This window comes from Dryas octopetala, chromosome 5 (genome assembly GCF_963921425.1).
Source record: "Dryas octopetala chromosome 5, drDryOcto1.1, whole genome shotgun sequence".
Lineage (NCBI taxonomy): Eukaryota > Viridiplantae > Streptophyta > Magnoliopsida > Rosales > Rosaceae > Dryas > Dryas octopetala.
This window is the reverse complement of record NC_141370.1, coordinates 18923363-18940025: the sequence shown is the minus strand read 5'-3', so window position 1 is coordinate 18940025 and position 16663 is coordinate 18923363. Positions and strand designations below refer to the sequence as shown.

The 16663-nt window shown below is 37.9% G+C and overlaps 1 protein-coding gene across 1 annotated transcript; it reads right to left on the bottom strand.

Annotated features, from left to right (window-relative positions):
* Positions 1 to 6304: 6304 nt before the first annotated feature.
* LOC147285300 (Zinc finger (C3HC4-type RING finger) family protein) lies at positions 6305 to 9003 on the bottom strand. The gene is made up of 2 exons (XM_086244828.1): positions 8349 to 9003; positions 6305 to 8265 (listed from the first exon to the last, which is right to left on the bottom strand). The coding sequence occupies exons 1-2, from the start codon at positions 8742 to 8744 to the stop codon at positions 6415 to 6417; spliced, it is 2247 nt and encodes a 748-aa protein (XP_086100954.1). The 5' UTR covers positions 8745 to 9003; the 3' UTR covers positions 6305 to 6414.
* Between the last annotated feature and the right edge of the window lie 7660 nt (positions 9004 to 16663).

Below are 16663 nucleotides of genomic sequence, written 5' to 3'. Positions count from 1 at the left end.
GTTAATGTCGGGCCTGCAGACTGTACTAAAAAGTCTAAAACACACTAGTCATGGACCCAACTTGGTCACATGTGTGAATATGTGATGGATCATTATTTCTAGGTCTGTACAGTATTGCATGTTTGTATATGTGTTGTCTATTCTATATTTCTATGGTCACATTGGTTGGTGGACTTCTGGCGGATGATAGGCTGGTGTACAGTACTGGACCATCTACTAATTAATCAGACATGGACTGGACAATAATGTCAGAGGACGATGATGGATTTGGACAAATGAGTACTGCTGGGTACATGGTTACCATTTTTGGTGATTCAACTTTACAAATTACACATGTTTATGGGCCCAAGCTATTCCCAACTAAACAAACAAGAAAGTAAAGATTGGGGAAAAAGCACATCTGAGTTCATACCCAGCTTGACTTGTAAAATTTAGAAAAAGGGCATTCAATTGATTTATGTACAATTAATGGAGATGTTACATCATGTATATATATATAGCTCTAGAGCTAACCATTTTGGATGATTAAATGCATACATATATATAACTCTAAAGTTAAAAAGTTAGTAAGATAATACGACAATAACCATCATTTTTAGCACACTACACAATATAATTTTATAATCCAAACCATGTATTTTTTAGATTCTCATTCAAATATAATCTTTGCAAAAAATCTACAAAATAAAAAATCATTTAGTCAACTATTAGCAAGTTAATTGTGCTCATGTAAATGGACGAACACAAGTTTTTCAATAAAACATAAAATGATTGTAATGATAATCAAATGACTAAATGATTTCTGATTTGGTTGATTTTTTGCAAGGTTTTTCTTTAAATGAAGATCTAAAATATGAACGGTTTGGATTATAAGATTATATTGTGTAGTAGACTCAAAAAAGTGATTAGTATCGTATTATCTTACTAACTTGTTAGTTCTAGAGTATTTATATATATATATATATAAGTTGATATGCTGCTCCATTTTCAACATAAGCAATCTAAAAATGTCAGGAGATCAATGGCCTCAGTACCCTCCTTCTGTGGGCGCTCCATGCCCCAATCCTATATGTTGTAGTAAAGGTTGTTCCTCTCAATCTCTAGAGTGTAATGTTTTCAAAATTTCTTTTCATGATATGCACTTTCCAATATGCATATATTTTTTAAAAAATATTTTGAATAGATTAATTAGGTCGAACTAATTGGTAAACACATTTTATCCACATGGTATGATCATTGTTTTTATTATTTATTTATTATTTTTCAATGTAAATTACCATGTTATTGTTGTTATCTAAATTTATTACACCCAATAAGTATAATTGGTTAATTTATTTTACTCTAGCCAAATCGACCATTTTTTTTTTTTGTTACATTGAAGAGAATCGAATTCTAAACTTAGCATAATTTTAACCCTTACCCTATCCACTCTCTCTACTTGCACTAACCCAAGGACTCAAAGGACTCGGCAAACGAATCAAACATTTGATTGTGGAAGAATATTCATAGATTTTCTTATAAATTTGAAGCTATTGTTGATATGTTACAGGACACAAATTTAGATGGCCTGAATTGGTTGGAAAGTCTGCGAAAGAAGCTGGAAAGAAGCTGGGGCAATAATCAAGAAGGACAACCCGCTTGTTACGGTTGTGGTCATAAAACCAGGAATGGTGGGATTTTTGGATTTCTGTTGCAACCGTGTGTATCTTGTCCTCGATCAAAATGGCAAACTCGATCACCAACATGCCTACACTAGGATAGTCAGCAAGATTGTCATCTAGACCTTAAATACTAATGCTATCTACCATTTTTGATTAATGTTATCAGTTACCGTTGTAACCCATCTAAAATTACACTGCCACAATAAAAGGAAACACATTATATTTACTTTGAGCTACTTTCTAAAGTTTCAAATACTACATTAATTTTTTTTTTTTTCATATATTTGACTTGTTCCGTATTTTTTTTAGTTTTTTAATTAGGTTACTTTTTATATCTAAAAATGAGAATTTGATCTTAGAACTTCTTTCAATATTGGTGAGAAAAATATCACTTAACTAACAGCTAATTGGTTTGAATGAGAATTCCTAACAAAAATCCAAATGAATCAAAGATAATGATTTGGTGAGTTTAAGAGTATCGAAGACATCCAACATGTTTTGTGAAAATGACATTGAGACATGTTGATGCAAATTCTCGTAAGGCAGATGCAACAACGTAGAGATGATGACTTGGCCGATCCGAAGTCCTGCTGGATGTTGATGTGGATGTTGATTGGGATCTTCCTGTAGACAAAACAATATCAAAGGGAATGGACCGGTGTGGTACCAGCCAAACACACTCCGATGATGAAATCAGTGATGATGTTTGGTGGTGGATGAGGAAGAACAGAGGATGAACTTGGGAGAATAGGAAGAACAAGGCAAATGTTCTGGGTTATTCTCAGCAAGTTGGGTAGGCCCTTTTTTTTAGAAAGGAATACAAGTGTTTTGCGTGTATGTTTGTAGATTGCTAGCTCTCTCATTTTGTGCATATGACTTGGTATATATAAGCAAAGGAAACCTTAATGAGTAAGATACCTGCATGTGAATGAATGGTTGCCAAAGACCCACGCACCTGGTCAGACCTAGTTGCATGCTCAGCTGCTTGCTTCCTCAGCATTCAATGCTGCATTGAATGCTCCATTAAATGCAAGGTTGGAAGGTTCAGGTAGACTGCTCCAACATTCATGAATGCAGGCCTGATATTCTATCTGTCAGAAGAATGTGTCAGGTGCATTTAAGTGTGGCGGTTCGTCCCAGCGTGATCTTCCTGGGAATGGCGGCGGAGAGCCGAGCCGAGCCGATACGAACACATGTTCCCATGCGAAGACACGAAGTCCATATGTGGTCGGATCGAGCATGGGACTCCAAACCGAGCCGGTCCAAAGATTGGAGTCTTTCCGAGCCCTAACTGGTCGACGCCAGAACTCGGAAGGAAGCCATCTCGTGTGCCGAGCCGAGCCGGGATGATCGTGGGAAGATGGACACTCGATCCCAAGGAAGATCATCGGTTCGGCTCGGATCGAACAAGGAGGGGCGGTGTGGAGATCCGGTCTGATCTGGTAGAGGAAGTGCTGATCAGTGATGACGTGGAAGTCAAAGTTTGACCACTGAGAATCAACTCCGAGGTGGATGTTTGACCAGCCACGTGTCGAGCTGTGATTGGCTGTTCGGGTCGATGTGGGTTTTCCCACAAACAAGACATTCGCAAATTTGCATTCCTTATGCCAGAAATGTGATGCTCCTATTGGTTTCTCCTTGAAAATAGACTCTTACCCTACATGATCGAGCATCTACTCTTTCTATCTTATCTTCCTCACATGGGCCTCAAAAAGTCTGTGGTAATGAAAATGATTGGAAAACAGATTATTGTCGCTGTGGTTGAAGACCAAGAGTAACCCAACCGCCTTCCCCTTAAACTCATCTTCTCACCTTTTTTATTTGGCTTTTTTACTCAAATAACACCTGAACTATAAAGGGTGTGCTCAAATACCACCCAATTTTTTTTTTTTTTGTTAATTTACCACCTGAACTTTCACATATTGGCCAATCTACCACCTATCGTCACTTTAGTTAAATTTTCTGTTTATTCCAAGGGTATTTTCGTTAATTTATATGATAAAAGCATTTTAAATATTAAAAAAAAATCTAAAGTAAACTCCCTAAAAAAAAGGTATTTCCATTTTCTATTTTTTACTTTTTAAGTTTTTTTATAATTAATTTTTAAAAAAAATTTTAAAATAATATTATTTTTTTATTGTATTCAAGGACAAAATAGGAAGTTTAAGAAATTTTTTGATGATTTAACAGAAAAATAGATATTAGGTGGTAAATTAGCACATATTGATAATTTCAGGTGATAAATTGACAAGAAAAAAACTTTGGGTGGTATGAGAGTACACCCCCTATAGTTATAGTTGGGGAGGTATTCGGGTAAAAAAGCCTTTCTATTTTTGTAATTTTGTTAGCATAGACCTAGGGGTCGGCAATGGGCCGGGCTGGGCTAGCCCGGCCCAAATTTTTTGGGTTCGGGCCGGGCTCGGGCTTGAATTATAGAAGCCCAATAGGGCTTTCGGGCCGGACCGGGCCGGGCTTGGGCTTTAATACACAAGCCCAAGGCCCGTCCATCGGGCTTTGGCTTGCGGGCTTGGAGGGCCGGGCCGGGCTAGGCCCGAACGGGCGGCCCAAAATGGGCCCAAAGCCTATTTAGACACATATATATCTTCAAAAAAAAAAAAAGGATTTTGGCTATATTGTGATTTGAACATGAGACCTCACATAACAAGCTTCAACTCTCAACCAACTGAGCTGACTAGTTTATTTGTCAAGTTTGTAAATCATAACATATTTAATAGCTCTTTCGTTTATTTACTTCAATAAATTATTAATATACTTATTAAGTTATTATATAATACTATTATGTTAGTAATAGTGTAATACCATAAATAATAAACTTTTAAAATTATATACACCATTACAACTATAATAAAACATAAATGTACATATATATTATTATATATTTTATTACATATTTTTATAAACAAACGATGCAATTGTGTTGTCAACGATCCAAACCGTTCAAATTTTAGTTCCTCACTCAAAGATAATTTGTGCAAAAAATTAGCTCAATCGGAGATGTCAAAGTGACATAATGGTGGTCAAACTAATGAACGATCGTGGTTTTTCTAATGATCATCGAATGGGTAGATGAATTTCGATTTAGCCGATTTTTTGTACTGATGATCTTTGACTATAAATATAGAAAATGAACAGGTCAGATTGTTGAAATCACGTTGTGGTCTTCATAATTATAGAAACAATAAGGTTTCAACGGGAAAATTATTAGAATTATACTCTTCAAGTGTATTTATATGTAGAAGCTCACATATCGATCTTGTTTTCAACGATCCGAACCGTTCAAGTTTTAGTTCTCCACTCAAAGAGAATTCTTGCAAAAAATTAGCTTAATCGAAAATGTAAAAGTGATTTTTCTAAATGTAACGGTGGTCGAATTAATGAACGATCGTGGTTTTTCTAATGATAATCGAATGGGTAGATGAATTCTGATTTAGCCGATTTTTTGTAAGGATGATCTTTGACTATGAAAATAGAAAATGAACGGTTCAGATCGTTGAATTAATAAAATGACAATTGTGGTTTAATAACTTTAATTATACTTGTATTATAAAAGTTGTATATACACATATACATTTATATTTTATTATACTTGCAATGTTGTATATAATTTTAAAAGTTTATTACTTTATTATTTATGGTATTACATAGTTTACACTATTACTATTTACTAATATTATAGTATTATATAATAACTTAATAAGCATATTAATAATTTATTATAGTAAACAAATAAAAAACTTATTAAATATGTTATGATTTCCAAATTGGGCTTTGGGCGGGCCTAAACGGGCGGGCTTCGGGCGGCCCATGGGCTTCAAGGAAATGGCCCAAGCCCAATCCAAGAGACTTTCGGGCCGGGCCGGGCCGGCCCAATTTTCGGGCCAAATCGGGCTTCGGGCCTAATGGGCCGGGCGGGCTTCGGGCCTTGGGCTTCGGGCCTTGGGCTTTTTGGTGAGGCCTACATAGACCTTCCTATACCTTCATTCTTCCCTCTAATCAGCTAGTGCCCTTTACAATATTTTCATAATATTCCACTATTATCCAAACTTGAGTTGGGCCAAATTAGTCCAGGCTCATTAGCCTGCCCGTGGATCAGTCATTCAAAATTAGGAGAGTCTAAAGTAGTTTGTCATTCAAAATTCTAAAAGCGATTCGTCATTCAAAACTCAAAAGTCCTGGTTTTAATAAAAAGAGAATGATTTGTTCATCATTTCTAGACAAGCAAATTCCATCATTCTGTCCTACTTTGCTGAGGCCCCCGATCTCATAGCCATAGTCCTTTGCATACCCACCTATCCTATCCCACCACAATAAACATTTGAATGGATAAAGAAGACTTTTTTTTGAAGACCTTTTTTGTGCTCCCAAAGAAGCACAAAATTTACCAAGCACTAAAGAGCATGCATGCATTTATACACATTTTTGATTGGTGTTGAGTGTTCACGGGTGCATGATCATAAATTCCCCTAGAGTACACAAATCAAAGTGTCTTACAAGAGATGTGAGGGATTAAAAGTGGAAAAAGCACAAAACAAAAAGACAAAGAAGAAGCTTAGGCATCCACCTAATGAATAAGTATATGGTTGTTGTGGGGTATATTAGCTCTCCATGACTACCAACCTCTTCTGTCACAAAAGGGTCGCGCCGTCTAGTAGTTCCAGCTTGTCCCTATTACACAATCATAATATCCCCCATTTTAAAATAAAACTTTTTTTATTTGTCCTAAAATAAGAAATTAAAATCTAGCATTTTCAAAGCCGTGCAAGTCGCTGACTCTGTTCAACGACTTCTTCATCATGGCCATTTTAGCCAGCTTCTCAGCCGCTCTCCAAGCCGAAGTCGGTGTAAGCGGCTCCCCATTTTCATCCACCACACCAGCCGCCATCTCCCGCTCCCTCTCGCTTCCTCTACGCCGTTGGATCATCATCATCTGTTGTTGTTCCTCAATCTGATGCTGTCCCTTCCAATGCAACTCCGCCAGCTGAGCTTCCAAGGCGCGTACGTACTCATCAGCCGATGCTGAGCTCGACTGCATGAGCAGAGCCCGAGCCGACGCCAACAAGTGATGCGCGCTGGAGAAATCATTGTGCTCGACTAATCTCCGAGACTCCGCTACGGCGCGTGTAGTTATGAACAGGTTCCTCAACCGTTCGATCTTCGGAGCCGACGATCGAACGGCCTGGGTAAGAGGAACCATTAGTGCCTGTTCCTTGCCATATACAACCTCTTGGGTAGCGGGGTCTTTGTAAAGACATCGAACTGACATCACGTGGTGGGACCCAGCGGCCGAAGTTGGGACCCTCAGCTCCACCAGCAGCTCCCTCTCTTCCTCCGCGTACAGATCGCCTAGCCGCACGGAAGCCGAGCCGTGCACTGTGGGCCGTCCGTTGCAGGAATAGATGGCGGATATCTCAGCCGGGGCCGAGCCGGAAGGAAAGCCCAGCTGGATTCTCAAATCCTGAACGACCACACTCAATAATCCCCCGACGCATTTGGCAAAGGCGTCCTCAGCCGGCTCCTGGCAGTAGCCGCCGCTTTGCCCGAACCCGAAAGCATGAACCGGGATCTCAATATGAGCGAAACGGGTGGACGACACGTGCCTCGAACCCCGCCGTTGATTGGTCGAACTAGAATGATTCAATCTCTCATCCTGACCGTCCGATAAGAGCATGATACTGGCCACGGGATTTCTCTCCCGCCGATCTTCAAGCACCCTGGTGGCTTTTCTCAAAGCGTCCCCCATGCTGGTCCCTTGACCGCAGACGAGCTGGTCAACGATGCACCGAGCCGTGCGCTGACCCTGAGCCGTCATTTTCTTCAAAGGCAGCAGGCGCTTGGGCACAGCCGAGAAAGCCACGATGGATAAACGGTCCGCCGAGCCGAGAGACGAGATGACCAAACGCATGGCGCGCTTGAGCATCTGTAGTTTGGCGCCGGTCATGGTGCCGCTGACGTCAAGCACCGTGACCAAATCGATCGGCGCGCGTCGCGAAGGGTCGAGAAGATGCGGCGCGGTGGTGGTAGTGTGGCGCGGCGGTGGTGGTGGCGGAGCCTTGACTCGCAAAGCCACAGTATAAGTTTGGAAGCCACGAGCTACTGATAGCAGAGCGGCCTCGGGCAACAGCCTGAGCTGCACATTAGACTTGAAATCTCTGCCCACGTCATCGGAAGGTGAAGAAGGTTTGGGATTGACAAAAAAGCCCTGGAACTCTTGGACGTCCTCGTCAGCCTCGGGAATGGGTTTGATCCGACTTCCCGCGGTGGGAGATAGAAGAGGCTCGTCGTCGTCGTAGGAAGCCTTGGTTGGTTCGTGCACAATAATGTTTTTGTCTTCGGTTTTAAGTTTGGTGGCGATGGAATCCTGAACGGCGTCGTTTGGTGGAGGGTGGGAGTCGGGGGTGTTCTTGTGGATGGCGAGGAGAGGAACGTCTTTCCAGGTGGTGTTGCAGACAGGGCAGACGAGGCTGCCATGCTTCCGTACATAGTCAGCGATGCAAGGGAAGTGAAAGGCGTGCGCGCACTCCGCTGTGTAAATGGCGGTGCCTTGCCCAGTCTTGACGCTGTTCAAGCATATTCCACAGCTACTCTGAAACAAACGCACCCGAGTATTTTAAGTAAATGAGTACACTCGAAACACCCAGAATTGGGTACTAATTAATTAAGACTTACTCGAAATTTGAAGCTGTTCTTGAAGAGGGAGAGCTTGAGAGGGGTTCGAGGAGAAGTTGGGTTCGAGCCACCCAGTAAGGACGTTCTGGGGCTTTTGGAGACTACTACCACTCTTGGACTCTCACTAACACTAGTAGACTTAGTAGTAGTGCTTGTTTCTGAAGTTGTTCGGCACCGTAAACTTGGGCTTGACACCGCTTGAGATTGCAACCGCGGAGTGGAGGGGTTGCTAGCGCTGCTGCCACCACCACCGGAGAAAAATCCCAGCCGGGTACAGCTCCTTGGGCTTGGGCTTGGGCTTCCACTTCTCTGTTGTTGTGGCTTCTCTGATACTCTGGATTGCTCTGGATCTCGAGAGATTGTAGTGCAAAAGGCTCGTCTCCAACCAGTACCCATCTTTCAGTGCAACACCCAAAAGGCTAAAAAGCTGTATTTCCCTATCTCAATCTATAACAAGAAAAAGAAAAAGTGGGTTTGTTTGGTTCGATCGATCTGAACACAAGACAAAAGAGCAGGATCGAATTTAGCCAAGAGAAGAAGAAGAGCATGGGATCAAATGCAATAAAGCAAAGAAGACAAACTAGCTACTCTGTTGCTTTTATTTCTCTTTCTATTGATACAACCAAAAAGATCTCTGCAACCAGAACACTAGAGATCTACTGCTTCTTTCTTTCACTTGTGATATCAGATTCAGAGGAGCCTTCTAATTAAGATTGAATATTTATATTCGTTGGAAAAGGAAATTTAGGATTTTACCTTGGTAACCGCCACGTGGAGGTTGAATTTTTTAACGTAGGCGGTCAATGCCTTCCAACCACGTTAATCTCATCACCGTCGGTTATATGCTCCATGCTCTTTGTTCAGACTTATCTCACGCGCCTGCTTCCGTCGTGGTGGCAACTCGGGTCACGTGAGCCTTATGAAAATGATACGCGCACTTCACTCTCATTACATGCAAATGCAATTTGAATTTGGCAGCGTTGGATGCTCATGCATTTTATAAATGCATATAATGCGTGTAAACGTACTGTAAACTATGATAAAGGTTAATATGAAACATTGCAGTAGGAATGTGGTAATGATAGAAATAGAAAAATGGAGTATATGGAATGTCAGTAGGTGGGGTTTGTTGGATAAGACTGTGAGACCTTTGTTATATAGTAAGAAATCGAGCTTACTCTTAATTTAAACTATACATTTAAATACAAATCTAAAGTTTTAAGTTTTTTTTTTTTATAGTAAGAAATCAAACTTACTATTAGTTTAGACTATACATTTAAACACAAATCCATACAATGAATTACTGTATGCAGATTTACTTACCAACATAAAATAACAGGCCTAATTAATGTACAAGGGGTGGCAAAAGGTTTATTTAATTTGATGAAGGAAAACTAAAGGGTACTTGAAACTTTGGTCGAGTTCATCACATGAAGTTTTGCTAATTTTTTGGGTGTCGATTTTGTACTTACACCTATAAACTACAAATACGTACTAAACTCAAAAGGACATCATTTTAAATATAAACACAAAGATCCATAAAAAATTGTAGAGGATAAATTGGAGTGTTAATGACCTTGTCACAGCATGAAAAAATGAAGTGAAATTTTTACCCCCAAAAAATAATTGGGGAGAGGATTTGTGGTGTGGAAGAAAGGTAAGTTTTGGCCTCGGGGCTGAGACACCCACATGATCGAGTAATCTTATCGAGGTGTGCATGTTAGTGGGTTGGAGACCGCCAGCAGCGGCCCTCCCATTAGGTACAACAGCATATCACGTCCATGTCATATATTTGAATGCGACCCAATCCCCAATCCTTGCTCGGGGAATATGTCCATCTTTGAACCAAACAAGAAGAGCAAGATTAGACCTCCTAAAAGTGAATTTATATTATTTGTGTATAAATCTGCATGGATTTAACAACTAATCACGGATCTGACACTTGGCTAGTCAGATTCAACCTCAGGTTTTGACTTTTCAACGGTCAGATTTGGACCTCCATGTCATCATGCTAGCTTGCACAGTTTCACTGCTAGTTCGGATCGGCTCATCTCGGCGGATCTCCATATCCGACCCAATCTGAGGATCCCCTGAGAATTGAGTGTTCATCTTTTCTTAATTATCCCAGCTCGGTTCGGCTCGGCCCTTGGTGATCATCTTCTCAGACAAACGGGTTATCATTGAGTGATGACTTTCATGTCGTATGTTTGGCCAGCCTGAATTAGTTCATCCATGTCCGATTCGAACGTAGATATATTTTATACCTGCGTATATGATATCTATAATTGGTTCGGCTCGGATTCCACCGCCATTCTAGAAGATTGGACTCAGGACGAACCGCCTCACTCGAATATCTCTGACATGGCTCTCTGACGGATGAGACATCCCAGCTCACAGTCATGACTATTAGGGCATCCCACTTGATCTTCCATCCTTGCATTCAATGCAGCATTGAATGTAAATGAGGTGGGTAGATGTGCATGCTACTATTCATGGCCGAACGTGTGGCCTCTTCTCGACCATTCACCCACATGTAGGTAACTTACCCTTCACCATTTCCTTTGCTTATATAAGCTAACTTATGTACACAAAAAGAGGGATAATCTAATACACAACTTCACTCACAAAAAGCCTATCAGAATATCCCCCACTTGCTGAGAATAAACACAGGAGATCTTACCTTGTTATTCTTTATTCTCCCAAGTTCATCACCTGTTTTTCCTTGTTTTTACACAAACACCTCCAAATACACATCACTGACTTCATCATCGGAGCGTATTTGGCTGGTACCACACCAGTCCATCTCTTTTGATCTTATTTTCATGCAAGAAGATCTCGTGTCAACATTCACTTCATCATCCAGCAAGACTTGTGATTAGCCAGATCACCATCTCTAAGTTGTTGCATCTCTCTTACGAAAATTTGCAACATATATCAATTAAATTCCAAACAAGCTAAAGAATTCGGATGAGGAATTTTGTAATAATGAAAATGAGTTGATAAGAATTAGATCTAGAAACGGTTGGAGTCAATACATTCATCCTATTTGTATGTCCACACGTATGTGTATATATATATATATAGTTAGAGTTAATATAGCACCCTTAGGATGTTACCTAAGCCTTAACTTCAATTTTAATTTCTATATATGTGAGTTTACCAGCTCTTTATTTTCTAACTCCTCTTTAATTTTGGTTGAATAGCAGCATGGCTAAGCCATTGAATTATACGTCTAATCTGCATGTTCACATATTCACTACTGAACAAACACGTATGTTATATTCACTAGTAGGAGCAAAAATAGTTAAAATGTCTACCCGACTACTAGAATCCGTTCAAAATGGGTAACTCAAGGCTTAGAGTTAGACCAACTCAAAACATCATAATTTTTTCATTCAGACTACGTGTCATCCCTACAAAACTAAAAGGATATTAAACGTTTTGCAACTTTCAACCGAACAAACTTAAAAGTATCCATATATGGCTATATGCGTATGTCACATTATATCTCACAAATTATATGTGGTTCAGAAATACATAATATGCATGCCTTTTCCTCTTTTATCTTTTTATTTACTTCTCTAAAGGTTAAGTTTTCAACCTTCTTACGTTTGTACATGAAGCCTTTCTTTGTTTCCTTTATGTTTACAGTCAAACTTGTATTCTTTCTTCTTGTTTTCTTTTTTTCATTTGCCCAAAATTTGATTTGGACTCTCATTGAATCATTGTGCACTTGAAGACTCTGAGCTTTAACCTTTATGTCATATAACTATAGAGGGGATGCCGAATCTCATACATATGTAATTTTTTAGGACAAAAAAAGCCAGAGACCCCTTTATACCATAATCCCATAAAATTAAACTACCATAAATAAATAGCAGCCTGGATCGTCTACTAGCTGCATTATTGAAACCAATGTACCCAAGAAGCCTCCAAAGCTAACCACTCCCAATAAATTACTTGTGTACTTAGATTTAGCGAACCCATTAATATTTATATATTTAAGGTTCACACTGTCACACGCACGCAGAGGGCTGAGAGGGCTATACGTTGGGCTCTAGTACAGTAACCAGTACCTTCCCCAAAAAAGCATCACAGAGTGAGTTTGACAGCAAACAGTGAATGTGTCATCAATTGGTCAATAATTTCGACCCCCCCTCACGTGGGGTCCTCCATATAGGTCTCTCAGTCCAACGCAGCTTAGCTTCCATAGCTGACGTTTTTAATTAACTAGTCCTATAATGCTTGAATTAATGAGTTTTGTCTTTGTCAATGTCAACCCCATATTAAAATATGAGATATCTAATCTTAACTTAAATCAGTTTTTAATTACCAACTTTAACGTTTTTTCAAATCAAGTTAGGCAAAGTAAAAAGTGGTTTTTAACTTAATTTGTTTACTAATATCGATTACAGAATTTCTTGTTGTGGATCACTTACGTGTAGAAGATAAGTGTGTATGTGTTTTGTTTGGCAGTTTTTGGATAAATGGGTGGGCTACAGGGTAGGTCTTGACTAATGTTTAGTGCTGTTTCACCCATTTCTTTTGTTTAATATTGCTTTAGTTTTGGGAGACAACACTCAAAGTCCTCAAACCCTTTGAAAGTTTTCACTGCGGGTTTAATTTTGATTTGTTGTTATAATTGGCTAAACAGCTTAGGATTTTTCGAAAGTTTCAAATAGGGGGTGTGGTGTTGGACTTAATTTGTCTGATTCTCAAATCTCCTTGAGAAAGAAATTGTTGCAATGATCTGCTCAAGATATTGATTCTCTTGGAAATGGGTAATTAATTAATGTACTGGCGTATGCAGTACTATTGTAAGTGCATACAGAGGCCAAAGTAGTGCCAAACGGATAAACAAGCATGCAATGTATAGCTTGCCTCTTACGTAAGGGGTAGTGCTGACATGGAATATCATTAAGACTGGTGGTGGGCTGGATAGGATTGTGTTTGGCAAGCTCATCTACGCGAAATAAAGGATAATGTTATTTTAGATATAAGTACGAGAACAACATCAAATATATCAACAGAGAATTCAAATTCCATAGATGAAGTTTCGCTACATTTAAACATTTTGGGATTAGTTTAAACTGTGAGAATAATATAAGTTTGGATTAAGTTAGGTTAAGAGTATGATTTTCTTCAATGTAACAGGAAAAAAAAGAATACTAAAAAAACTAATTCATTTTAAGAAGCTCTTCTATTAAAATAAATTATTGATATAGTGGCGACGTCTAGTTTCTTTTTAACAAAATAAATTATTTTTGAGTTAAATCTTATAAACGTCGGTTGTTGATAATAAAAAGTAAAAAAACTCCTTCATAATTTAACTAGTTATATATGCATATAAAAGCAGTAGAATTAAAATGTAATTTGATGTGGAGATGCAATGGATGAGAAAATAAATGGTGTGTTGTGTTTGGAACATTGAAGATGAGTGAGTAACCCGCTAGAGTGGTAATACGAATCCTGAAGGAATATGAAGAATATTTTATTCTCAAAGCAAGGCCAATTAAGAGTGGCCACTGGTCTCGTCGTTATTACGTATGCTCTGGTCAACAACTTAATGCATGCATAGCACTCATAATTGTGAATACCGAGGTAGTTATGTTTTTGTGATCCAACTATAATCTTCCCGCGTGGACCCGATACACTTGCCCACGTGGCACTAGCATACCATGTGGGATGTCCATGTCATCATCATTATCATCAGCAATGTGTGTGTCCCTATGTCCACGTGGCACAATCTACTAATCCAACTCTGTTCAGTCAAAGACTCAAAGCTCATGTTGACCCACATCGAAAAGAATTTAAGAGCGACCAATCATGAAGGGATGGTTTTGTTTGTCTCGAGAGAAACTTCTAAATCCATTTCCTTCTTTACTTACTTCCCTTGCTTTTGTTCTAAAGCTTCTAAGCAACATCTGTGTCCGCTTTCGGTTTTCAATTGATTTCGCTTTCTAAATACAAACAAGAGGAGGACCTATTAAAGGCTTTCAAATAATTAATTATATAGTTTTTATTGACTTTCCAATATTTATAGAACCTTGGACAGACATGCATCACAATCTTGCTTAATAATTGAGAAAGATTGCTTTGTAAATATAGACCTTGTTTGTTAAATATTAAAATCATCATTCTAACTAGAAACAACAATAAACGAATTGAATTAGCGTGTGAAATTAGTTGAAATTAATATCTACATGTGGAAGCTATGAATTGTTATATGTTAGCAAAAAATTGATATATAAGAGATCGTTAATTTGGCTTATTCCTAAGGTTGGCGATCAAGTTTGGAGAGTCATTTTGGTGTACTTGTGTCAAGATAAACCTATAAGCCTTGGATGGTAACACCGTGAACTGATGAAATGGTAGTATAAAATTACTTAAATCATAAATATTAAATTTATCATATTATATTAACAATTGTACATGTATGATAATTTGGATAAATTCATAAAATTATGTTAACATTTCATATGGTTTAACCGTTAATTACAAAAAATTATAATTCAGTTCTCAAAATTCAACTTGTCCCCAGCCAAAACAGCTGGAAAACAATGATTGATGTATTGGCAAGAGTAGAAAGGTATAAAAATTCCAAAACATTATGAAAGCAAAAAAAAAAAAAAGTATAGGATCCATCATCCATTTCAAATGAACTTGAATAAAAATAAGTGGAAAAAAAATTCATTCTAAGAAAATAGAACTCTTGTACTTGAAAATTAGAACATCTAATTTAACATCAATTAATAATTGGTGGAGATGGTCCAAAATATTATATATTATAATGCAAAGATTAAAATTCTGAATATGGGGTCTTATATTTTCAACCCACTCTCATAAGTGTGGCAATGTTTAACCATATAAGTATAGACCACTTATATTGAATAGGGTGAAACACCTGTGATCATATTTAAGAGGCTTAACTTAATTAACTATCGAAAAACACTTTTTTTTAAAGAAAAAGTAACGAGCGACTGAGCGAGTACTGTTATATATTATATATATATATATATCCCAATTATGATAATATATATTACTAGAGATGAATAAAATAGTCGAACAACATTTACAATGATTGATTTGTTTTAGTTCAAAATATCGTCGGCCATCTCAAGTGTTCCTACTTAGTTGCTTTATTAGGTAGCTCACAAGCTAGCTGCTAGCCCAATATACTAAATCTCATGTTGGTGTTTATTTTTGGTTTGATGTAATGCCTTCATCGCTATCTGAATCTGAAGCTGTATACTTTGGTATTGCATGAATAAAATCACAATTTCATCCAAAAAAAGTGTTCCTTAGTTGTAAATTTGTAATCTTCATTATCAGTTGGGTTCATCTATTTGCTCGATCAGGTGGTACCTTGGTACAATATATTATTTTCAAATAGATATAACGTTTGCATTTTCAAATATCGACTTTCTAGCTAATTCGATCCATAGTCAAATCCAAATCTTTTCCTTATTTAATAACATCTGCTTATCATATATATCTCTTATTTTTATAATTCTTTGAGTCTATGAAGAGACAACCAATTAATTATTGATCTATTTGTCTTCATTTTTTTTGGCCATGTGCTATTTCTCTTCTAAAGTTAAAAGAGTACTCTAAAATAAAAGTAAAAAAAAAAAAAAAACAGCCTGAGAAGAGACAAAGGTTGTCAACATCCTCCACATCTTCTATATATCACTGTATCTTGAAGGGGTTGATTCTAAAATTTAATTATAAAATCTCTCAAAGAAAATGTTCTTACCATAATTTTTATTTTCTATATATAATTACTACGCAAGCATTTTGTTAAATAGTATGCAGATTTTACTTCAACCGGTTAATCTGTCGTGTCAAAACTAGAGTTAATTGTATTAGCATGTTTTGTTGAGTTCAATTTATATTGCATGTGATAAGTTGAAGTCGTATTACGGTGTCGTGTTAGTACTTTTTAGTCCAAAAAAGCAAGAAAAATCCAAATAACAGGTGTTTGTCGCAGGAAGCAAGAATATTTACTAGGCAACTTGAGCGAGTAGCTATATATAATTAAATATATAATACAGGATCGAATCCTGAATCACTTTCATGATTTAGGAAATGCCCACATAGCACATGACATAATGGGACACCCCCATATGGAAAAGATCCCATCATGCATTTTGCAAACTCCAAAGTTTCGGATTTGTGTTGCCTGCAACTTGCTAATTAAGAGAGATCCCATCACATTGCATTGATCAACAAAACCTTTTGAATTAGTCCATTGAACCTCTTTAATCTACATAACATGAATGTTAAGCATAGGACATGAATCATCTGTTATGATG